The 24853-nt window shown below is 43.6% G+C and overlaps 1 protein-coding gene across 2 annotated transcripts in view; it reads left to right on the forward strand.

Moving 5' to 3' along the window:
• mettl21a (methyltransferase 21A, HSPA lysine) overlaps positions 1 to 9089 on the forward strand; it is a 30608-nt gene extending 21519 nt beyond the window's left edge. Inside the window, exons 1-4 of one of the 2 annotated variants that reach the window (XM_060911179.1) lie at positions 7563 to 7612; positions 7813 to 7981; positions 8125 to 8236; positions 8592 to 9089. In XM_060911179.1, the coding sequence (XP_060767162.1) occupies positions 7835 to 7981; positions 8125 to 8236; positions 8592 to 8995 (663 nt within the window). In that variant the 5' untranslated portion in view covers positions 7563 to 7612; positions 7813 to 7834 and the 3' untranslated portion in view covers positions 8996 to 9089. Of the gene's footprint in view, positions 1 to 7562; positions 7613 to 7812; positions 7982 to 8124; positions 8237 to 8591 lie in introns of those variants that run through there. The other variant, XM_060911178.1, reaches the window with a different exon arrangement.
• The last annotated feature ends 15764 nt before the right edge of the window (positions 9090 to 24853 follow it).

Raw genomic sequence — 24853 nt, forward strand, 5'->3', positions numbered from 1 at the left:
TGCCGCCGCGACAGGAGGCAGCTTGTAGTGCTTCATTAAGACAAGTTAGTTGTTATTTTTCAGTATTCTTCGTGTGCATGTAACGTCAGGGTTATTTTCCAAACCGGAAGTCTGCCATGGAGTTTGTATGTTCTTCCCGTGTCTGCGTGGGTTTCCTCCGGGTGCTCCGGTTTCCCCCACAGTCAGTGGCGGTTCTAGACCAAAATTACTAGGGGGGCCAAGGTGGGGCCAGTGTTTTTTCAGGGGGGCTCATCTCATCTCATTATCTCTAGCCGCTTTATCCTTCTACAGGGTTGCAGGCAAGCTGGAGCCTATCCCAGCTGACTACGGGCGAAAGGCGGGGTACACCCTGGACAAGTCGCCAGGTCATCACAGGGCTGACACATAGACACAGACAACCATTCACACTCACATTCACACCTACGCTCAATTTAGAGTCACCAGTTAACCTAACCTGCATGTCTTTGGACTGTGGGGGAAACCGGAGCACCCGGAGGAAACCCACGCGGACACGGGGAGAACATGCAAACTCCACACAGAAAGGCCCTCGCCGGCCCCGGGGCTCGAACCCAGGACCTTCTTGCTGTGAGGCGACAGTGCTAACCACTACACCACCGGGGGGGCACATATAGGGACAAAACATGGCAATATTTAAGCGTTCAAAATGTTTTGTTTAGTTTATTTAAAACCAAAACAAAATACATTGAGCATAAATACAATGAGATAAACATTCTGTCTCAATAGCCTAAACATAAAATAAATTGTGCTCAATAAATCTTAAAACCATGTTTCTCTTTTTTGTAAAATAAGATTTCTATTTTTGCAATGAACCTTTTATCTGTACAATGACACTTTAAATTCACAGCATGAATTAATTTTCTTTTTCACAGCATGAGACTTGAATGTACAATCACTATCTAAATCACACTGTCATCATCTCACTCTTTCTTTATGTACAGTAGGGGGGAAAAATAGAAAGAAAAAATAAATTCACATACAGTGGTCTCAGAATCACCCTATAGCATTCACAGCAGGCTGAAACACTACAACAACAAGATTCTGCGATTGTGACTCCTTGAGAAACGATCTACAAATGCATCAAGGTTCAAAGCCTTGGACCTTCTGGATTCAGTGCTGAGCACACCAAGATTGCTTAGACGCTCCTCACTAATGGTGGACCGGAGGTAGGTCTTCACCAGTTTCAAAGTGGAGAAACTCCGCTCACAAGAGGCAGAGCTCACTGGGAGTGCCACAGCTATTTTGCATAGTCTAAAGAGCTCAAAAAATACTTCTTTATATGGCTCAGTGAAACGTGTCAATGCTACTGTATCTGATGGCTTTTCAATCAAAAAACTTCGGACATGACAGCTGTTATCTCTCACATCCGAAGTTTACAGTTCGCGCTGCTGCTGGTCTTTCTGCTGCAGGTAACAGTGTGCATGTAGCACTTTAAAGAGTCCGTGTAGAACACTCCGTCATGTCAGTTCCGATCTTCGAGCCAGCGCACGTCAAAATTAATAAATCTTATTATCTGTTCAGCACAGGGGCCACAACAGGGGCCAGGAGCAATTTTACAGGGGCACTGGCCCCCCCCGGCCCCCGTTTAAAACTGTTTATGCCCACAGTCCAAAGACATGCAGGTTAGGATAATTGGTGGCTCTAAATTGACTGTAGGTGTGAATCTGAGTGTGAATGGTTGTTTGTCTCTATGTGTCAGCCCTGCGATGACCTGGCGACTTGTCCAGGGTGAACCCCGCCTCTCACCCATAGTCAGCTGGGATAGGCTCCAGCTTGCTTGCGACCCTGTAGAACAGGATAAAGCGGCTACAGATAATGGATGGATGGATGGAAGTCCGCTATGTTGGATGATAACAACCAAGATAGCGGCGCTTTCATGTGAAAATCACTTCATGATTTTCTTTTGATTTCATTGCCTTTGAAGAAAGACAATTCCTACTTTGAGTGTAGGCTATAATTGCAGTAATAATGCTACTCGTGACAAACAGAAACAGTTCTTCAGAAAGAATCCCTAAAATAATTAAAACAGATGAAGAGCTGTCCAGAGAATGCCGTGTGTACACTATGGTTCAAAATCATACATCGTAAGGACTTAACTGAGGATCTTCTTCTTCTTCTGGCTGCTCCCGATTAGGGGTCGCCACAGCGGATCTTTCGTCTCCATTGCTCCCTGTCTTCCACATCCTTCTTTACTACACCTGCCACTTTCATGTCCTCTCTCACCACATCCATGTATCTCCTCTTTGGCCTTCCTCGTTTTCGTTTGCCTGGCAGCTCCATCCTCAACATTCTCCTTCCCACATGCTCTGCATCTCTTCTCAGGATGTGCCCGTACCATCTCAGTCTCATCTCTCTTAGCTTCATTCCCAAGCTCTCCACATGTGCTGTCCCTCTGATGTGCTCGTTCTTTATCCTGTCCAACCTCATCACTCCCATCGCAAACCTTAACATCCTCAACTCCGCCACCTCCAACTTTGCCTCCTGTTAAGGGTCCGGTCTCCAATCCGTACATCACAGCTGGTCTCACTACTGTCTTATACATCTCACCTTTCACTTTTGATGGGCCTTTCTGATCACAAATGACTCCCAAAATCCTTCTCCGACTGCTCCACCCTGCCTGCACTCTCTTTCTCACCTCACTATCGCAGCCCCCATTTTCCTGCACAGTTGACCCCAGGTACTTGAAATCCAGCCACTAGGGGTGCATAAGCATACTCTTGGTGCCGGTCCCAAGCCCGGATAAATTGGAGAGGGTTGCGTCAGGAAGGGCGTAAAACTGTGCCAAATCTAACCAGGGCTTTGAACTGGTTCAAGGAACGAAAACGAAAACCGGGAACTTTTTCTATTTCACATGGAACAGAAACGAAACCAGAAACTTTATTATTTTTTATGTTCCGGAACAGAAACGCTTATTAAAAATAATGGTAACCGGTTAATACCGGTTTTTATTTCGTTCCCCAAAGTTTTCATAGCCTACAAATAAAAAAGTCATTCTTCTCCTGCACAAGTTTCTATGACCCGCTGGGGTTCACTTCCTGTGTGACGTTCACTAGACGTTCGCTGACTGAATGGAGAGAGCAGGAGGGTGGACTACTATCACGTCTCCACATCTTAAATAAGAGGTAAATATTGCAGTCTATCGTTATTCAAAAACGTCAATTTCAAACACGATATCAATATATTTGTCCACGTTAATGAGAGGCTCGTGAACATTAAATGACGTTAACCTCTGTTAGCCTATCAATGCATAGGGCCTGACTAGCCTTTGGTAACACACTAAATGAATTATCTTTCATTTTTGGCACTTTTTCAGTTTGTGTAGATGGGAAGACATACTGAGAATCCAAATCGCCAACATTTGAAATAATAATTGTTTTGAATTATTTCTTGTCTTATTTAATGAAGGTTGTAATAGAATTAGCCTACATTTGGCTTAAGCTGGATGAGACAGAGACATAATTTTATAGCCATTTGTTAAACAGCTGACAGGGAACGTAATCAACCGTTCCGGGAACGAAATTTTTTTGTTCTAACCGGTTCGGGAACGTCTATTTAATGGTGGAACCCAAAACCGGAAACGTTAAAATTCCGTTTCTGTTCGGAACGAACCAATAGGAAAAAAATTCTGGTTCAAAGCCCTGAATCTAACATGCGGAATGAAAAGGACTTAACTGAGGATAAAGCTACAAAAAAGTACAAGTACTGTAACTTGTGTAAAATGAGTGTTAATAACAGGATGATAAAAACTGAGTTAGGTTCACTCAGTATTTCTTAATAAGTCTAATGTTAGTACTGACAGTGCACAGTTTTGGTTCTCAGTGTCCCAGGTGTAGTTTGTGTGAAAAATATGAGTGGCGGATTTCCCAGTAAAACACTCGTCCATATAATAAGTGTGAATATGACACAAGGGACATGATAATAACACAACACAAAGTAGCTACACAACGCATGAATTTTGTTTGTACTTCAGTCAGAATTTATTGCCCTCAAGTCACTGCAGGTCATTTGTAACAGCAATTACACGTTTTCAGACAGCGGCCTGTACCCTGGGGTCTGTGCACAGGTTTCTGTAAATCCCCAACGTTTAAGGAGTCCATTAGTTCCACTAATGGATGACTCATTTTCTTGTTTGTTTCTGTCATTACACCATATCAAAAGTGTTTAGCTGGTAAGAATGTCTTTCAGAGTAAATCAGTGATTCCCAACCCAGATCACAGAGACTTCTTTCTGATAAATATTTGACCCTGTGACTCTGAAACTCAAATTCATTCATCTTCAATCAATCAATCAATCAATCAATCAATCATGTCAAGCAAGCTTGGACCCCCCACGACCCTGCCTCTCCAACCGACTTTATCCTGCATTGCCGCAGGCAGTTCTTCGTCCCGCAGTTGATCGATGTAGGTACGTGCAGGACGACCCACAGAGGTGGTACCATGTTTGGGCTGCCATAGAAGGAGATCGCTTGCCAGCTCTTCCTTGTTGCACCAGCAGTGGCCAGCAAACTAATCTTCTCTCCCAGATGGTTGCCAGTAAGGGGGGAATAAATCTGTATAGTTCTTTATTTGTTAGATGGTCTTTCCAGGAGATATTTAAAGCTGCTCTTAACATTCTTGTAAAGGCACCGTTGAGTGAGGATTGGAGTTTGGAGGTGAGTATACAGGTAGTTGACCCATAAACCGGGACAGATTCAGCGGTGGCTCTGAAGAAGTTACGTTTTAGGTCTGGTGGAAGGTTGGATTTCCAAACTTTATCCAAGCTGTTTAGAGCTCCCCAGGCTTTTCCGAAACGAAGCTCGACAGCTCTTGAAGGATGCAATGTTGCTGCCTAGATATATGAACTCGGCAGTCTCTTTGATATCATCGCCGTCCAGCGATTTGATGGTGCCTTCTACATTGTAGGACATAAGTTCTGTTTTGCATGTATTTACGTACAGGCCACTTGAGCGAGCTGCGTCTTCAACGAAGTGAAGTAGGGTGGTGACAGCTTCTATATTGTCAGCAAAGAGGATGAGGTCATCAGCATAGTCAGTATCAGTTATTTTCTCTTCTGGATAATGCAGACTCTGGCCTCTTTCCAGGGTGAACCCAAGTTCTCTATGCTCATCCATTCATCTTCAGTAAGCACTTTAACCTTGTCAGATCAGACTGGAACCCCAAGCTGATCCTGAAAACACTGGGCATAAGCCAGGAATACACCTTGGGTACATTACTTCAAACCTGGCAGCAATTTGGCGTAGATAATCCTACTGGTATATTTATGGCTCATGGGAGGAAACTGAAGAACCCAGAAAAAGCCTTAAACGCTTTATAAAAATCCTGCTGCACATTAAATATTAAATCATATGAACTATAATTCCTTATTAATTGTAATTTCATCCTCATAGAGTTTATGATGTGATGTATTATATTTATGATATAATACATGATTTTAAAACTACACACCCTTTCTGGAATCTTTGTGGGAGTGCAAATACATTCAACGATATTTTCTTTTCATGATTTTGCAACATGTAATTGGTCACTAGAGGGCGGCATTTGTGTTTTATTCAATTTGAGCGTAATTATGAGAATATGATACCCATCCATCCATCCATCATCTACAGCGCTTATCTGTCAGGGTCGTGGCTGAGCTGGAGCCAATCCCAGCTGACTTCAGGGTGAGAGGAGGGGGTCACCCTGGGCGGGGCACCAATCCATCACAGGGCTACATAGAGAGACGAACAACCATTGCATTCACACTCACAACTTTGGGCAATTTAGAGGAGCCAGTTGACCAAATGAAGAAGAAACCTTTATTTGTCCCATGCACACTTCAAGCACAGTGAAATTCATCCTCGGCATTTAACCCATCTGAAGTGGGCAGCCACACTAGAGCGCCCGGGGAGTAGTCAGGGGTTCAATACCTTGCTCAAGGACACTTCAGCCCAAGGCTGCCCCACTCAACCTAACTGCATGTCTTTGGATTGTGGAGGAAACCGGAGCACATGGGGAGAACATGCAAACTCCACGGCCTTGATGTGAGGCGACCATGCTAACCACTGCACTACTGTGCCGCCAAATCTACACGTCTTTGGACTGTGGGAGGAAACTGGAGAACCCGGAGGAAACCCACACAGGCATGAGGAGAACATGCAAACTCCATACAGAAAGACCTGCCAGTTTTCTTGCTATGAGGCAATCATGCTAACCACTGCACCACCATACCACCCGTGATAATATAATATAATATAATATAATATAATATAATATAATATAATATAATATAATATAATATAATATAATATAATATCTCATCTCATCTCATCTCATTATCTCTAGCCGCTTTATCCTTCTACAGGGTCGCAGGCAAGCTGGAGCCTATCCCAGCTGACTACGGGCGAAAGGCGGGGTACACCCTGGACAAGTCGCCAGGTCATCACAGGGCTGACACATAGACACAGACAACCATTCACACTCACATTCACACCTACGGTCAATTTAGAGTCACCAGTTAACCTAACCTGCATGTCTTTGGACTGTGGGGGAAACCGGAGCACCCAGAGGAAACCCACGCGGACACGGGGAGAACATGCAAACTCCACACAGAAAGGCCCTCGCCGACCCCGGGGCTCGAACCCGGACCTTCTTGCTGTGAGGCGACAGCGCTAACCACTACACCACCGTGCCGCCCATAATATAATATAATATAATATAATATAATATAATATAGGGGGCGGCACGGTGGTGGAGTGGTTAGCACTGTCGCCTCACAGCAAGAAGGTTCTGGGTTCGAGCCCAGCGGCCGATGATGGCCTTTCTGTATGGAGTTTGCATGTTGCCCACGTGGGTTTCCTCCGGGTGCTCCGGTTTCCCCCACAGTCCAAAGACATGCAGATTAGGATAATTGGTGGCTTTAAATTGACCGTAGGTGTGAATGTGAGTGTGAATGGTTGTGTATCAACCCTGCAATGACCTGGCGACTTGTCCAGGGTGTACCCCGGCTCTCACCCATAGCCAGCTGGGATAGGCTCCAGCCCACCTGTAGGACAGGATAAGCAGCTACAAATAATGGATGGATGGACAATATAATATAAAAAGTGTTTTTAATGTTTGAAATTTCTCAATTTAGAATTTCAGATACTGTGTCATAGTTTTGATAAATAAATTAGTCATTTTAACATGTAAAGCCGTTCAATTCTTTCTTTCTGTCTGACTGATTGATTGTAGGCCTGAAAATGTCACTTGCAGATGAAAAGCGGTGTGTGAGATCTCCCTCCAACCACTAGAGGTCGCGGTTCCCATAACATTACAATAAGTAGCAGAAGGCTGCGTTTCAAATCAAACATGTCCCCTACATCATAGCTCGCGTTTTCTTCAAAGTGTGAGAATACGAAAGCTGTTCTGTACATAAAGTGTGAACATCACTCATTGCAGTGCATCTTCAGATGGCGTGTGTCCAAACAGATGCTCCGAGTCCGCTTTCAGACGCCGGAAATAGCGCACTATGTCAGGGGCAGTGTGTGATTTAGGACACGGCCCTGTTTCGTTATTTATTTCCGCCTGGCGCGCGCGGATTGGATTGACTAATTCTATTTAACATCCTGGGTTTCCCTGTAGGTGTTAGATTAAAAATAAATAAATAAATAAATAAATCTTTTTAAATAAATGTTTCATGTTGTAAAACAGAGTTTATTAACCAGTAAGTTTTAGTTGTGCTAGGGAGTTAGCACGGATGTGACGTAGGCATTGCGCGTGACGCTAGGTGTCTGAGGTGAACACAGTGATTAATCCTCCATTTTGTATCTGTAATAAGGTCGAACTGTGTGTTTGTCAGCATGGCTTTGGTGCCGTACGATGAAAACATGGTGCCCTCTTTATCCAAACTCCACTCGTCTTCGGCTGAGTTCCGGTTCGCCGAGCGCCGCATCCGATTGGCTCAGGACTGGAGAGGAGGGGGCGTGGCCGCCGTCGTGTGGGACGCGGTGAGTCAGGAGCTGTGAAGATGAATCGATTCACATGAACGATACTTCTCGAGTCAATATTAGATCTCGATATAACTAGCAACAAATGTCAGGGTTTAGGATGGAGCCCATAATGCCTGCCGTGTGGATCCTCTCTCCCTCAGGCGGTGGTGATGTGTGTGTACCTGGAGCTCGGACACGTGGACCTGAAGAACAGAACCGTCATTGAGCTCGGTGCTGGTACTGGGCTGGTGGGCATCGTCGCTGCACTGCTCGGTCTGAGCAATTCATAACGACTCAATATAGATTTATAGAAACATAAGATTCATCCTGATGTATGATATAACTTGAAAAAATGCTCGTATGATCGAGTGTCATGTGAGCGGAGTCCGCAGGTTACGTTATTGTGACTGGCTTCAGTTACACGTTAAATTAATCGCCATTTGCTCACTAGTTAACATCTCGTAGCTAAAGACATTCTGCTCATTTTAGCTAAGAAAAACAATACCAGCTAGCTTAGCTACTATATGGTGGAAATGAAACCAGTATTTTAAAGCAAAAAAGTTAGACAGATAATGACGTCACATCATAAAGTTACAACCATAAAGCACATGTCCTTCATTCCTTTCAGGAGCTGACGTAACGATCACCGACCGGAGCCCAGCCCTGGAGTTCTTGGAGGCGAATGTAAGAGAGAATGTTCCTCCGCACCTGCAGGGGGCAGTGCACGTTTCTGAGCTCACATGGGGAGAAGGATTAGCGCGCTATCGCTCCGGCGGCTACGACCTCATCCTGGGAGCGGACATTGTTTACCTGGAGGAGACGTTCCCCGCTCTGCTGCACACCCTGGAACACTTGAGCTCGGAGAACACGGAGGTCCTTCTAGCATGCCGAATCCGTTACGAGCGAGACGAGCGCTTCCTGAGCATGCTGGGAAATCAGTTTTCGGTGCAGGAGGTTTACTACGATTCACAGAGGGACGTTCACATCTACAGAGCGGTGAAAAATAAGACGAAGATGAGGACCGAGTTCTGAGGACCTGATTGGACATCTTGATAACTGTCTAAGATTTTATCATGATGCGTGTTCATTATGATGTTGCAGATAAAATTGTTATTGAAAGTCAGAATTTGTTCAGAGATTCTTTTTCTTAAACTTTTACCAAAATCTTATCTGGTGAACAGAATTATTGGATTTGTGCACTTTTTTTTTTTTTAACTAAATTGAACATTACGCAAAATAGTTAGTGATAGATTACGTGATAGCTCACGCCAAATCGAGCATCCTGATGTTCAGTAGTTGTTCTCGTTTACTGCATGACCACTTAGCAGTGTTTAAACCAACAGAAGCTAAATTTTGTATGAATAAAAATCAACATCCTAGCTAGCTAGCGTCCTAACAGCTGTCCAAACATGTACGTAAATGTGCCATTTCTATTCGTATACAACAGCTGAGCAATTTGTGTTTCTGTGCTAACATGACCAAGGAACTTGCTAATGCTTTGTAACATGAGAACTCGAGCTAGCTATGAATTTTAGCCTTTAGGATCGAGATGTCAAAACAACGTGAAAAACGGTCATCATGATCTCGCAGCCATGACACTTTCAACACTTACCAAAAAAAAAGAAATCAGTGGGTTATGTGGTTAATGTGTTTTATTTATCTGAATATACAAAGGGATTAAATGCATGTCATCTACAAAACGTATCATTATTATTATTATTCATTACCGAAAAAAGTTCAAAGTAAAAATCAATAAATGAACGATTGTAATATTCACCCTCGTTTCTGAGAAACCACGTGATTAGTTCACTTGCCAAGAGACATGCTTACATTGTTAAATTGTTCGCATTAACACATTTTCTCAGTCGCTGAGATTATGGTGCTGAGTTTATTGCTCTCTTTTGCCCCCTAGTGGACCAACAGAGACTAGCACCTTTACTTCATAGCGAGCAAAAGTCACTCAGTTTCTAAAGTTGTGAAAAATAGGAATTTTGTATGATACACAATATGACCAAAGATATAAACTTATAATTAGTATTAGTCAGATTTTAGTGCACTTCTCAAACAGATTCTCAACTTTAGGAGTGCAGTACGTCCTGATGCGGCGGTGACGATCCCATTCTGTCATTTGTGTGTTCAGCAATAAGAAGCAATGAACTCGCACCCAACACCATCATCACTGCACATCATCACTCGATAAAGGTGTTTGAGACGGCACCTGTCGTGTGTACAGGATTCAATTCCACTTTCATGTGTCGTATAGCACAATGCATTAGACAGCTCTGTGCGTGTGTGTGTTTGGAAGGAAGTCCGCTTTGGAGAAGATGGACATGGACGCAGTCATTAAAGACAGTGTGTTTTTATTTGTTGAGCTTTTAACAGGCTTTTAGTCGCCCACCTTCCGATATTGATGGGAACCGATTTCGACATGACCCGACTTTCGTTTACTTTTATAGAGGAAAATAACAAGCTGTTTGCTTTGAAACATTTTATAGTCAGTGACTCCTAACACCTTCACAGAACACTTTACACCCTACATCGTGCACTTTGTGAAACTTCACTGGCTACATCAGAGGGAGAGACTAGATTATCCTTCCATCCATCCGTCCATTATCTATACCACTTATCTGTCAGGGTTGTGGAGAAGCTGGAGCCAATCCCAGCTTTGGGCGAGAGGCAGGGTTCACCCTGGGCAAGTCACCAAACTATCCCAGGGCTAAACTAGATAACCATCTGCTCATAATAATATCCACAAGTTTGATGAACAGAGAAAAAATGACCAGCATGTGAGAGTTTAGTGAAAAATTAAACGTACGCAACTTTTCACGTACCCGAAATCCATTTCCTCTCAAGCCAACATTTTGTTAATATTAACTTTTGCATAAATTTCTGCATGAAATTTTGAATTTCTAGCTGGCTACATGAGCCACTTTGGATCTAACATGAAATGCCAAAAATGTCTTCGCTGGTTGAAAAGATTTCCTGCAGAAACAAGACTACGGGGGCCATAACGCTCCAAACTTTGGTGGACGTGACCTTCATGAGTCACTGGTGCGATCAGTGATGTCATCAAAAGGAGACAGAAGCCCAATTCCACTCACAGAGTCCCTTATGTGTGGACTGTATGCACTACGTAGTACATTTCATGGAAAATGGAGATATTTTATCTCCGAAAGGCTGAAAAATCTTATTTTAGCTCTATATGTTCTGCCAAGTGACACTAAAAGTCATTAGCTCTGCCTTTCTCCTTAAAACCTCATATGAATTTACATCATCATTGTGACTGGATCTATAAATATATATTCATGATTATGCAAATTGAAAATGAACTCATTTCCCTGATCCTCCCCGCTTCCCCCAGGGCATTCTTCCAACCCTAATGTTAGCTAACTGCTAATTGATTAGCATGTCTTTGTCGCAGGAGGACACAAGTGGGGTTTCTTCAAGCATGTCTCGATTTACACAACAGCATCAATTATGTAACATCGTTTATCAACTTGGACAATAATATTACCATGACAAACACCGCCTCTGTACTAACGTTAGCTCAGATGGCTAGCATGCGTGTGAGCTTAGTAAGGATGAGTAAATTTGTAGCTGTGAGCTGCGAAGCTTATTTAGTGACATCACAGACATAGCTTTGACGTAGCCTCAAATCGCGGTTTGAGAAAGTGCTGTGGAAACAAATTTGAACACGCCCAAATCCATTGCATCAAGATTTAATCTAAGAAAAGGGGCGTGGCTGAGCCTGTTGTATGGCCTTTGTCCATCCATCCATTATCTGTAGCCGCTTATCCTGTTCTATAGGGTCGCAGGCGAGCTGGAGCCTATCCCAGCTGACTACAGGTGAAAGGCAGGGTACACCCTGGACAAGTCGCCAGGTTATTGCAGGGCTGACACACCGAGACAAACAACCATTCACACTCACATTCACACCTACGGTCAATTTAGAGCCACCAATTATCCTAACCTGCATGTCTTTGGACTGTGGGGGAAACCGGAGCACCCGCAGGAAACACAGGGAGAGCATGCTGGGCTTGAACCCAGGACCTGCTTGCTGTGAGGCGACAGTGCTAACCATTACACCACCGTGCCACCCATATGGCCTTTGTGTTTCTTTTAATTGCAGGTACCACATCATTGTCTAAGCTTGGGTGTGATTGGTCCAATGCTATGGAGCTTATTAAGTGACGTCACACTGAGCTTATAGCTCCACCCCCGAATCAGTTTTATCGAGAGTTAGTTGAGAATGTCACCGTTATAGGAAATTTGAACAAAATATCCAAAATCAATAGAACCAGATCGAGCATGTAAGAGGAGTTAAAGACTTAAACGCCACGTTTTTGACTGAGTTTGGCTTTAAAGGGGTACCAAATATAATATATACAGTTGCTGATGTGACAAAGTAACGTATTCTTAAGTATTCTATGAAATATATATACTAGAAAACAACGAAATATCTTGGTAATTGTAAATATAATAGTCGGTACGCTAAACCGCACAAGAGTCGCCATTTTTAAAAGACCGTGACGTCAGCCCTACCCACTGCACTAGGAGAGAAGCGTGTAATCATGGCGTCGGGCGCATCAAGTGAAAGCGACAGCTCTGTCGAATCGTACGAAGAGATCCCGCAAGACACACTGCAAGCAGGCTATGGCTTAGAAGGGTACCAGTTTGAACCTAGGAGAGGTACTCTCGACTCCGGTGATGACGAAAGAAGAGAAGAAAGCTCGAACTCGCTTGGTGTTTTTCAGCGGAAACGAGTGAAAAGACACGTCTGGAGGATGGTTATGCTTTCCATCGGTCCTGTTATTACACCCGAAAGCAACACACTGTGGCATTGTGTAGCCGATCACTTACAATTCATCCTACTTTCCGATTCACACGTGCTATTCCCAACCTCAATGAGCCAACACAACTGGGCACATACATACGTCATGAGTGTTACGCAGAGAAAATGAACGTGCATTCTGATTGGATAAAATTAATATCATGGCGGGCTGTTCAAACTGCGGAAATAGTTTGCTCGAGCTACTTTCAAAACACTATAACTTTCCAACCTTAGAACAAAAAACTTTTGTAAGTCTTGAATAAGGTTCGTCAATGTGTGTTTTATTGTTATATTTACTCTATATATTGCCCTCTGTTCCCCTTTAAGCTAATGAAAGGGGCGGGGCTAACCCTTTTGTTCTGGATGATATGTTTTTTGAATGATTTTGTTCACCTGCATGTTTTCATTTGACTGATTTGACATGAAGTGACGTCACTGCCAAAACACAAAAAGGAAAGTTTGTTTTTTATGAACGATGAACTTGAAATTGTCTAAACACAGGTCCATAAAATATTAAATCTTTTTATCATTCAAGCCAACAGCGTGTTAATTATTCCTGTCTCCTTGTTAGCACAAAAGCATAAATGAGCAGTTGGAGAGAACCAACGACATGTCAGTGCTCCAGGACAAGGAACCATCTCACAGCGGACACATCCATTCACATCTATCCAGCTGACGTGACGTCGATAAAGCGCCATTACGCCGTACCGTCCATCTGATTGGACGAGGCAGTCGCTGTGACACAATCTCACCTGCGTGAAAGTGCTTCTCTGATTGCTAAAGTGATCCATGAGTGCTTGTGTCATGTTTGTAATTGATTCTTTTTGGAAAAGTGAGGCGTCATGGAGTATAATTCAACAGACTGCTTTTTCCCGATGGAGTTTATGGATTTGAAATCATTTTATAGCAGCACACAGCATGGTCAAAGCAGCACGTGCTTCCTCAGAGACAGACATAAACCACAATGAGAGAGGAAACACACTGAAACAGTCGTACAGTTTCCTGCAAAAGTCGCATTACAAGCTGGAATTAAAATGGATTTTTGGAGGGTTAGCACCATTTGATTTACACAACACGCCGACCACTTTAAAGGTGAAAATTGTTGTTTTATTGTGACACAAACAATAATTACGATGAAAAAAAAAACAGAAATCTGGAGTGTGCACAAGTATTCACCCCCTTTCGTATGAAACCCCTAAAATAAGAGCTGCAACCAATTCAAATCATAAGTCACATAATTAGTTGATTAAGATCCACCTGTGTGCAATCAAAGTGTCACATGATCTGTCACATGATGTCTGTATAAATCAACCTGTTCTGGAAGGACCCTGACTCTGCAACACTATTAAGCAAGCAACATGAAAACCAAGGAGCCTCCAAACAGGTCAGAGACAAAGTTGTGGAGAAGTATAGATCAGGGTTGGGTCATAAAAAAATATTCCAAACTTTGAATATCCCAAGGGGCACCATTAAATCCACCTCCATCTCCCACACCATTAAATCCATTATAGCAAAATAGAAAGAATATGGCACCACTACAAACCTGACAAGAGAAGGCCCCGCCCACCAAAACTCACAGACCGGGCAAGGAGGGCATTAATCAGAGATGCAACAAAGACACCAACGATAACACTGAAGGAGCTGCAAAGATCCACAGCGGAGATGGGAGTATCTGTCCATAGGACCACTTTAGCCGTACACTCCACAGGGCGGGGCTTTATAGAAGAGTGGCCAGAAAAAAAGCCACTGCTTAAAAAAACACGTTTGGAATTTGCCCAACAGCATGTGGCAGACTCCCCAAACACATGGAAGAAGATTTTCTGGTCAAATGAGACTAAAATTGATCTTTTTGGCCATCATGGGAAATGCCATGTGTGGCACAAACCCAACACCCTGAGAACACCATTCCTACAGTGAAGCTTGGTGGTAGCAGCATCATGCTGTGGGGATGTTTTTCATCTGCAGGGACAGGAAAGCTGGTCAGGACTGAAGGAAAAATGGATGGCACTAAATACAGGGCAATTCTGGAGGAAAACCTGTTTGAGTCAGCCAGAGGTTTGAGACTGGGACGAAGGTTCATGTTCCAGCAGGACAATGACCCTAAACATACTGCTAAAGCTACACTGGAGTGGTTTACAACATGGCGGTGCACCTAGATGCAGCAACTTTGTGCTCTCTGACTCAGAGTTTGTTTTTTCCATCCTGTCTGGTTAAAAACACCTATAGCCGGCTGGATATTTTATCTATAGGAGATCGAGGGAAGCTTGTCATACGGCTTTCTCTGTATCCACAACATTCCGGATGACATCGCACGGACACCGGGCTCTCCGTGGATTACAATCCCAGCTTTGAGGAGCTGGTGGCGCAGAGAACGTAAACAAAAGAGGGGGTGCCAAGGCGGTGTGCTAGTGAGGCTAAGGAAGCAGCCGCACAAACCACCGCTTCCAAGCATTTTCCTCTCTAATGTGAGGTCTTTTGTGAACAAACTGGATGAATGGAAGCTGCAGATTGCAACCGATAATCTTATCTGGGGCTGCTGCATTCTACTGATCACGGAGACGTGGTTGAATCCACTCATACCAGACACGGCTATCGAGCTAGCAGGTTACACAGTACACCAGCAAGACAGGTCAGAAAGCTCCGGTAAGAAAAGAGGAGGGGGGCTATGCGTTTATGTAAACAACAGCTGGTGCACGAATTCCACAGTAATCGCTAGACACTGCTCTCCAGATGTGGAACTCATGACAATTAAATGCAGACCCTTGTACCTCCCCCGTGAGATTAACGCTGTACTACTTACTGCTGTGTATATAGCACCAGATGCTAATGCTAGCTCGGCTCTGGGGCTTTTGCACAACACCATCAGCAACAAACAGAACAAGTATCCTGAGGCTGCTCACATCATTTCCAGGGACTTTAATCATGCAGATCTGAAAGCAGTCCTCCCCAAATTCCAACAACACATAAAGTGTACAACCAGAGGAGAAAAAACACTGGACAAGTTGTACAAAAACATCAGACAGGCCTACAGGGCTAAACCCCTAGCACACCTTGGCCAGTCTGATCACATCCCTGCTTCTGATCCCTGCATACACCCCCCTCTGGAAACAAGCTCCCATTACGACCCAGACTGTTAGCACATGGTCTGGGGATGCCTTCCACCAGCTACAGGACTGCTTCCAAAGAACTGACTGGGAGGTTTTTGCTCACCAGGACCTGGAGAACCACACTACAGCAGTCCTGGATTACATCAGGTTCTGCACAGACAATGTCACCAGGGACAAACGTATAAGGATTTATCCCAACAGGAAGCCCTGGATGACAAAGGAGGTCCAGAGCCTGTTGAAAGCCAGGAACACTGCTTTCAGGTCGGGGGATAAGGCACTCTACAGTGCAGCTAGAGCTAACCTGAAAAGAGGCATCCGTGAGGCCAAGGCAACATACAGAAGGAGGATAGAGGACCAGCTCAGGAGCAACAACACCAGGCAGGTGTGGCAGGGTGTCCAGCACATCACCAGTTACAGATCCAGCAACTCCCCGCCCATGGAGGGAGACTCTTCTCTGGTAGAGGAGCTGAATATCTTCTTTGTCCACTTTGACGTGACACCAACAGCAGCTCCATCACAGCCGCCTGTCCACAGTAGCCTCACACTCAGGGTAGAGGAGTGTGAGGTGAGGCAGGTGATGAGGAAGGTGAACCCAAGGAAGGCTGCAGGACCCGATGGTGTGACGGGATGGGTGCTGAAAGACTGTGAGGATCAACTGGCTGGAATCTTCACAAGGATTTTTAACCAGTCCCTGTCTCAGGCCATTGTCCCATCCTGCCTTAAGTCCTCAACAATTGTACTGCTGCCAAAAAGACCTAACATCAACACCCTGAATGACTACCGCCCAGTGGCACTTACACCTGTCATCATGAAGTGCTTTGAGAAACTGGTGCAGAGTCATATCCTTGCCTGCCTGCCTGCTGAGCTGGACCCTCTTCAATTTGCTTATAAAGCAAAGAGATCCACGGAGGATGCTGTATTCACAGCACTTCATGCTGCACTGACTCACTTGGAGCAGCAGGGGAGCTACGTCAGAATGCTCTTTGTGGACTTCAGCTCGGCATTTAACACCATCCTCCCACAATGACTGATGTCCAAGCTGGTGGACCTTGGGCTTTCACCACTCTCCTGCAGCTGGATATTGGACTTTCTGTCAGGCCGCTCCCAGAGGGTCAGGCTGGGTTCCCACACCTCCACTGCTCTCAGCCTGAACACCGGCTCGCCACAGGGTTGTGTACTTAGCCCACTCCTTTACACCCTGTACACGTATGACTGTGTCTCTACCCACCTCAGCAACAAGATTGTAAAGTTCGCAGATGACACGACCGTGGTCGGACTCATCTTGGGCGAGGAGAGTGAGCTGGCATGCAGGGATGAGGTGGAGTGGCTGTCAGAGTGATGCAAAGTCAACAATCTGCTCCTCAACACCACCAAAACAAAGGAGCTGGTTACTGACTTTAGGAAAAACAAAACTGACATCCAGCCACTCATCATCAGCGGGGCCTGTGTGGAGTGGGTCCCGGTGTTCAGGTTTCTCGGCATTGAGCTGGAGGACAACCTAACCTGGAGTGCCAACACCAAGGAGCTGCTGAAGAAGGCGCAGCAGAGACTGTACTTTCTGAGACTCCTTAGAAAGAACTGTCTCCCCCAAAATCTGCTCCGGACCTTCTATCACTGCTCCATAGAGAGTGTGCTCATGTACGGACTGTGTGTATGGTACAGCACACGGGCGATTGCTCTAAGACAACGAGAGAGGCTCAGCCTCCTCTAAAAATGACAAACATCGTGTAGGATGAATTGCGCTAGGCTTATGTTATAGCCGACCTTACAACATTGCTATTTCAGATCCAGAATCATGGAAATATGTGCTCAACCCAACTACAGTGCGAAATCATTCCGTTATAACTTTCCCCAGTTCGCCTAATGTGTGCGTGAGTTTTTCCCCCTCGTGACAGCGCGATGCAGCGCAGCCTCAGTGGATTGGGAGCTATGTGCTTGTCAATCTCAAAATGCAAAACGATTATTGGACAAATACTGCGAAAATGCCCGCCCACGGAGTCTCATGGACTCCCAGCCTCAGTGGACTTCAACGGCATTTGGGAGCTATGTGCTTTTCAATCTCAAAATGCAAGACGGTTATTGGACAAATACTGCGAAAATGCCCACCCACAGACTCCGAGCCTCACATGGGAGGGACATGGCAGTTTCCACGAGGAGACTGGTGATTGGTGAAAGCGGCCGGATATTTTCTTTGATTGACAGCTCGTTTCAACTATAGACAGGCAGCGGTACAGTGTTGCCAGATTGGGCGGTTTTAAGTGCATTTTGGCGGGTTTTGAACATATTTTGGGCTGGATAACGTCAGCAGTATCTGGCAACATCAGTTCAGTCCCATGCGGATTCGCAAGTGCTGTGGTGTATTGTAAGAGATCGGCTTACATTTCGATTTCATTCATTACATACGGTTTCTACCAGCTTTTTTAGTTTGTATATATTTTCATTGTAAATAAAGTGTAAATATAGTGTTGTCAAGTTTGCTATCTTAGTTCCAGAAATGTCATTTATTTGAGTGACTGAACTTGAACTTGAGGGGGCTAGTCAGCTAGCAAGAAAGCTGCACACGGATGCCAAGCATTGCTGATTTAATTTTGGCGAAGCCATTTGCCAGTCTTCCTTTCGAGGAAAAAATTAAAATTAAAGAGCAGGGTAGACCAACGCCTCAAATTGACTTGGTGAAAAAGGTAGGGAATAATACTCGTTCCTTTCAGCTCTCCTGGTACGAGAAAGTGAATTGGCTAACAGCAAGTGACCCACATCAACAACAGTAAATAGGCTACTTTAGTAATATGTCATGGATGGACCAAAAATATAGAATCTATTTAAAATGTTTATGCTGAGTATATTATATTGGAATATATGTTTTTCTGGATATGAATTAAACACAGCTACAATTTGGAAAACATTTTTAAACAAAAACACAGCCGAGGTCAATTTTTAAACAACGTGCCACAATTTTAAAACATAAAATGTTAAAATATACCCCCCCAACACCACCATCATGTATATTGGACAGTAGGCTAATGGGCCAAAAGAACCTGTTATTTCACAGTTTGTGACCCTGCCAACAATCAGCCAGATCAGAGGCAAGAGTATGGGCAAAATTTATGTGTTTTTTCTTTTAAAATCTGGAAATATCGTAACCGACCAGCCTCCCCTGTTTGAAAGACTACCAGCCGCCACTGGTACAGCAGCTGCACATCCTCAGAGAAGAAGGTGCTCCACAGGGTTGTTAGGGCAGCAGAGAAGACAATAGGCTGCCCCCTCCCCACCCTGGAACAGAATTACACCTCCAGATGCCGCAGGAAAGCAATGGACATTTCAAAAGACTCTTCACACCCCGGTCATTGTCTCTTCCAGCTTTTGCCATTAGGCAAGAGATACAGAGCAATGAAAACCAGGACAAACCACCTAAAAAATAGTTTCTATCCCAAAGCAATCATGGCTTTAAACTCAAATGTGCAATAGAACTATTCTTGGCTCTATCCCCAATGTGCAATTTGTATATATATTTTCTTATCAGTGCAATCTGTGTACATACAGAACCAATACAATTCTGTTTATATTCTGTTTATGCTATTTTATCAGTGCAATTCTGTATACTTTACTATTTATTTTTATACTTTATTTGTTCTTATTTTTTCTATAACTCATAATGAGTCAACAGCACCTTCAATTTCATTGTACCTTTGGAAAGGTGACAATGACAATAAAGACTTATCAAATCTTATCTTTAAAGAGAAACATTTAAATGTCTCGGAATGGCCGAGTCAAAGCCCAGACCTCAATCCAATTGAGAATCTGTGGCATAACTTGAAGATTGCTGTACACAAACACAACCCATCTAACTTGAAGGAGCTGGAGCAGTTTTGCCTTGAGGAATGGGCAAAAATCCCAGTGGCTAGATGTGCTAAGCTAATAGAGACATACCCCAAGAGACTTGCAGCTGTAATTGCAGCAAAAGGTGGCTCTACAAAGTATTTACTTTTTTGGGGGGGGGGGTTTAATACCTATGCACACTCTAGATTTCTGTTTTTTCACCTTAATTATTGTTTGTGTCACAATAAAACAACAATTTTCACCTTTAAAATGGTCGGCATGTTGTGTAAATCAAATAGTGCTAACCCCCCAAAAATCCATTTTAATTCTAGCTTGTAATGCGACAAAACAGGACAAACACCAAGGGAGATGAATACTTTTGCAAGGCACTGTGCACAGTATTATCTCCACAGCATATCATTAAAGTTTCTGGCTGCTGAGTTGAATTCTGGGCAAAATGTTTGATTTCTGTTGCTGTTGGAGTTTCGAGATGTTGCGCTGCTGCACACACCATGTGTCCTGTGTGTAAATGTTTTGCGTCCCGCATTTTATGATTCTGGAGATTTCCGTAGCAAGTGAGCAACAATATTACGTGACCATCATGGGGCGTGTTTGAGCTAACCAAAACAAGTTGGCGTGGGTGAACATGGCAGACTCGGCTCTCCCTCCAGCGGAAAAGAAAAGGAAAGCCTGCCTAGTGACTGCAACTGCAAGATGGAGCGAGGTTAGACGACGTGTCATTTTTCTGGAAAGATAACTAAATCATTCTAGCTAGCGCTTAGCTATCTTAGCCTTCGAATGCATGGGCTCGACTCCACGGTAGTGAGTATGGAGTTCTACACCTAATGTTTTGATCTTACAGAGAAAGAAACGAGAACACAAAAGCAGGAACAGAGAAAAGATAGAAATATTCGTCTTTTGTTTCATGGATCTTTTCACGAACATCGACCACAAATTACATCCCTGCGACTCAAAACTCTCCGAGGTCGATGCAGACTACGGGCGAAAGGCGGGTACACCCTGGACAAGTCGCCAGGTCATCACAGGGCTGACACATAGACAACCATTCACACTCACGTTCACACCTATGGTCAATTTAGAGTCACCAGTTAACCTAACCTGCATGTCTTTGGACTGTGGGGGAAACCGGAGCACCCGGAGGAAACCCACGCGGACAACATGCAAACTCCACACAAAAAGGCCCTCGCCGGCCACGGGACTCGAACCCGGACCTTCTTGCTGTGAGGCGACAGCGCTAACCACTACACCACCATGCTGCCCGGATAGAGGAAAATGCCATGCATAATTTAAAAAAAAAAGAAAAAAAAGAACATTTCAGATGACTTTGCAGTCAGTACCTTTAAAGGAACAGTTCATATGGAACAAAATGTAAATTTGATGTAATTTATTTAAAGCATGTTTAGTTGTGCACTGCAGCTACCATGATGCTAAATCCATGATGCTAAATTTGTTGCTATAAGCTATTAACCCTTTTAGCTACATTTCACTTATAAATGAAAAATAGCAAAGTTTTGACATTCGCAGCATTAACTGTAACTTGTGTTACAATGTGAAAGGTATATATGAGAATGAGGACAGGCAGACTATATAGGTGATGAAATTAAGAATAAGTCTGTGACTGGTCTTCTTGTATTTTGTGTATGGTTATAGGTATGTGTATATGTATGTACTGTATATATGTATTGTATGTGTGTATATATGCATAACATAAGTATCTGTATATACGATTTGATTTGGTCGATATTATACTATGTTGGTATGTCTTGGTATGTTGGTATGTTTTCTTTTTTGTTTGTTGCTTTTGTTTTCTTTTGTATATATAGTTTATTATGGCGGAAAGTGACGTTTGATTAGCGGTGGTATCGAGGGTTAGGATTTGATAAGTTATTTACTTCTTCCTAATCCTTTCCGAACATTATTATGTTACTGTCTTGTGGCTACGCTATTCTGTTTGTTTATGAAGATGTTTGGATTATTCTATTTTTAATTTTTAATTTTTTTTATTTTTATATCCTTCTTCTTTACTGTTCAGAATCAATCAATCAATCAATCAATCAATCAATCAATCAAAAAGGTTAGTAAACAAATTGTTAGCAAATTCACTAGGGTTTTGTTTTTTTACCAGCAATACAACAATAACTTGGGCGGCGCGGTGGTGTAGTGGTTAGCGCTGTCGCCTCACAGCAAGAAGGTCTGGGTTCGAGCCCCGGGGCCGGCGAGGGCCTTTCTGTGTGGAGTTTGCATGTTCTCCCCGTGTCTGCGTGGGTTTCCTCCGGGTGCTCCGGTTTCCCCCACAGTCCAAAGACATGCAGGTTAGGTTAACTGGTGACTCTAAATTGACCGTAGGTGTGAATGTGTGTGAATGGTTGTCTGTGTCTATGTGTCAGCCCTGTGATGACCTGGTGACTTGTCCAGGGTGTACCCCGCCTTTCGCCCGTAGTCAGCTGGGATAGGCTCCAGCTTGCCTGCGACCCTGTAGAAGGATAAAGCGGCTAGAGATAATGAGATGAGACAAAGTAAGCCAAAAATGCAGTAGCAGTGTGTGAAAAATTAAGTACATTCTTACTGCTTCCATAGAAATTATGAAGGCAATTAGCAGCCAGGTGTTGCTGATCAAATGAATTTGATTAATTGATCATCAGCCAGTGTGGCCACATTTTAAAAAGCAAAAGTTTTGGCAGTTTGCTCGTCTGGAGCACTCAGGTGTATGTTAACACAATGCCAAGGAGGAAAGACATCAGCAATGATCTCATCTCATCTCATCTCATTATCTGTAGCCGCTTTATCCTGTTCTACAGGGTCGCAGGCAAGCTGGAGCCTATCCCAGCTGACTACAGGCGAAAGGCGGGGTACACCCTGGACAAGTCGCCAGGTCATCACAGGGCTGACACATAGACACAGACAACCATTCACACTCACATTCACACCTACGCTCAATTTAGAGTCACCAGTTAACCTAACCTGCATGTCTTTGGACTGTGGGGGAAACCGGAGCACCCGGAGGAAACCCACGCGGACACGGGGAGAACATGCAAACTCCACACAGAAAGGCCCTCGTCAGCCACGGGGCTCGAACCCAGACCTTCTTGCTGTGAGGTGACAGCGCTAACCACTACACCACCGTGCCACCCAGCAATGATCTTAGAGAAGCAATTATTGCTGCACATCAGTCTGGGAAAGGTTATAAGGCCATTTCCAAACAATTTGAAATCCATCATTCTACTGGGAGAAAGATTATTCAGAAGTAGAAAACATTCAAGACAGTTGCCAATCTTCCCACGAGTGGACGTCCCAGCAAATTTACTCCAAGGTCAGACTGTGCAATAGTCAGAGAAATTGCAAAAAACCCCAAGAACTACATCTAGGACTCTACAAGACATAGTTAGCATGTTAAATAAGATAAGATATACTTTAATGATCCTTTACAGGAAATTAGATTGTTACAGCAGCAAAAACACAAACATTTTAAGAATCCGTCCCACATGCACACACAGAGTCCATATTACATAACACATACATATTACTGACAAAGTCCATATTGCATAAACAAACATATTGCTAAAAAAATGTTAAAGTTCATGACAGTACAATTAGAAAAAGACTGCACAAGTATGGCTTGTTTGGAAGGGTTGCCTGAAGAAAGCCTCTTCTATCTAAAAAGAACATGGCAGCACGGCTTAGGTTTGCAAAGATGCATCTGAACAAGCCACAAGCCTTCTGGAACAATGTCCTTTGGACAGATGAGACGAACATGGAAATGTTTGGCCATAATGCACAGCGCCATGTTTGGTGAAAACCAAACACAGCATATCAGCACAAACACCTCATACTGTACCAACCATCAAGCACGGTGGTGGAGGAATGATGATTTGGGGTTGTTTTGCAGCCACAGGGCCTGGGCACCTTGCAGTCATTGAGTCGACCATGAACTCCTACGTATACCAAAGTATTCTAGAGGCAAATGTGAGGCCATCTGCCCAACAGCTAAAGCTTGGCTTCAATTGGGTCATGCAACAGGACAATGATCACAAGCACACCAGCAAATCTACAGCAGAATGGCTGAAAAAGCAAAGAATCAAGGTGTTGGAATGGCCAAGTCAAAGTCCAGACCTCAACCCAGTTGAAATGCTGTGGCGGGACCTTAAGAGATCTGTGCATAAACAAATGTCCTCAAACATGAATGAACTGAAGCAATGTTGTAAAGAAGAGTGGGCCGAAATTCCTCCACAATCATGTGAGAGACTGATAAAATCATCCAGAACACGATTGCTTCAAGTTATTGCTGCAAAAGTTGGTTCTACAAGCTATTGAATCATGGGGTGTACTTACTTTTTCACACATGGATTCTGCATTTTCACTGAGTTTTTGTTAAATAAATAATGACACGGTGGAATCTGTTGCGTGTTGCTTTACACCTGAGGTTAGAGTTGCATAATTTTAGGACCTGGTAAGGATCAGATGATTTTTTTTGCTATGTCTTGATTGGTAAAACCACATAACTGGAAGAGGGTGTACTTTTTTCATGACTGTACATGTTTTTTAAAAATGTGTAATGGGGATCTTGAGAAATTGAGGAACTTGGGAAATTGTGGGTATTGAGAAAGCAGATGTCAGTGCACAAAACACACACACACACACACACACACACACACACACACACACACACAAATGAGTAATTATTACAGCCAAACATATGTTTCCAGTTAAACCCTGCCGTTCTGTCCACTATTCAAGAATGTTCCATCCATTTCCGCTAAAACATCCCTTCAGATAATACATCCAGGATTGACACAAACATAATACTGTTCTGAAAGGACAGCTACAACTCTTTCTCAAATCTCCTATGGATTATGACTTGCGCTAATTATGTAGACTCGTTAATCCTGCGTCCCTTCTGCTTTTATTAACCAATCCGAAGTATTTCTGCCATCAAACTTGCTCTGTGAGAAAACTATAGTGCTAAAACCTGTGTTAGCGTGTTTACTATAACGCAGAATGCAATGATTTTTGCCCTGTATTCAATTGAATAAAATACAAAAACAAGATATTTAATGTTCAGACTTTCTTGTTTTATTGTAAATATACACTCAGTCTGAATTTGATGCCTGCAACACA

Source organism: Neoarius graeffei, chromosome 27, assembly GCF_027579695.1.
Source record: "Neoarius graeffei isolate fNeoGra1 chromosome 27, fNeoGra1.pri, whole genome shotgun sequence".
Classification (NCBI taxonomy): Eukaryota; Metazoa; Chordata; class Actinopteri; order Siluriformes; family Ariidae; genus Neoarius; species Neoarius graeffei.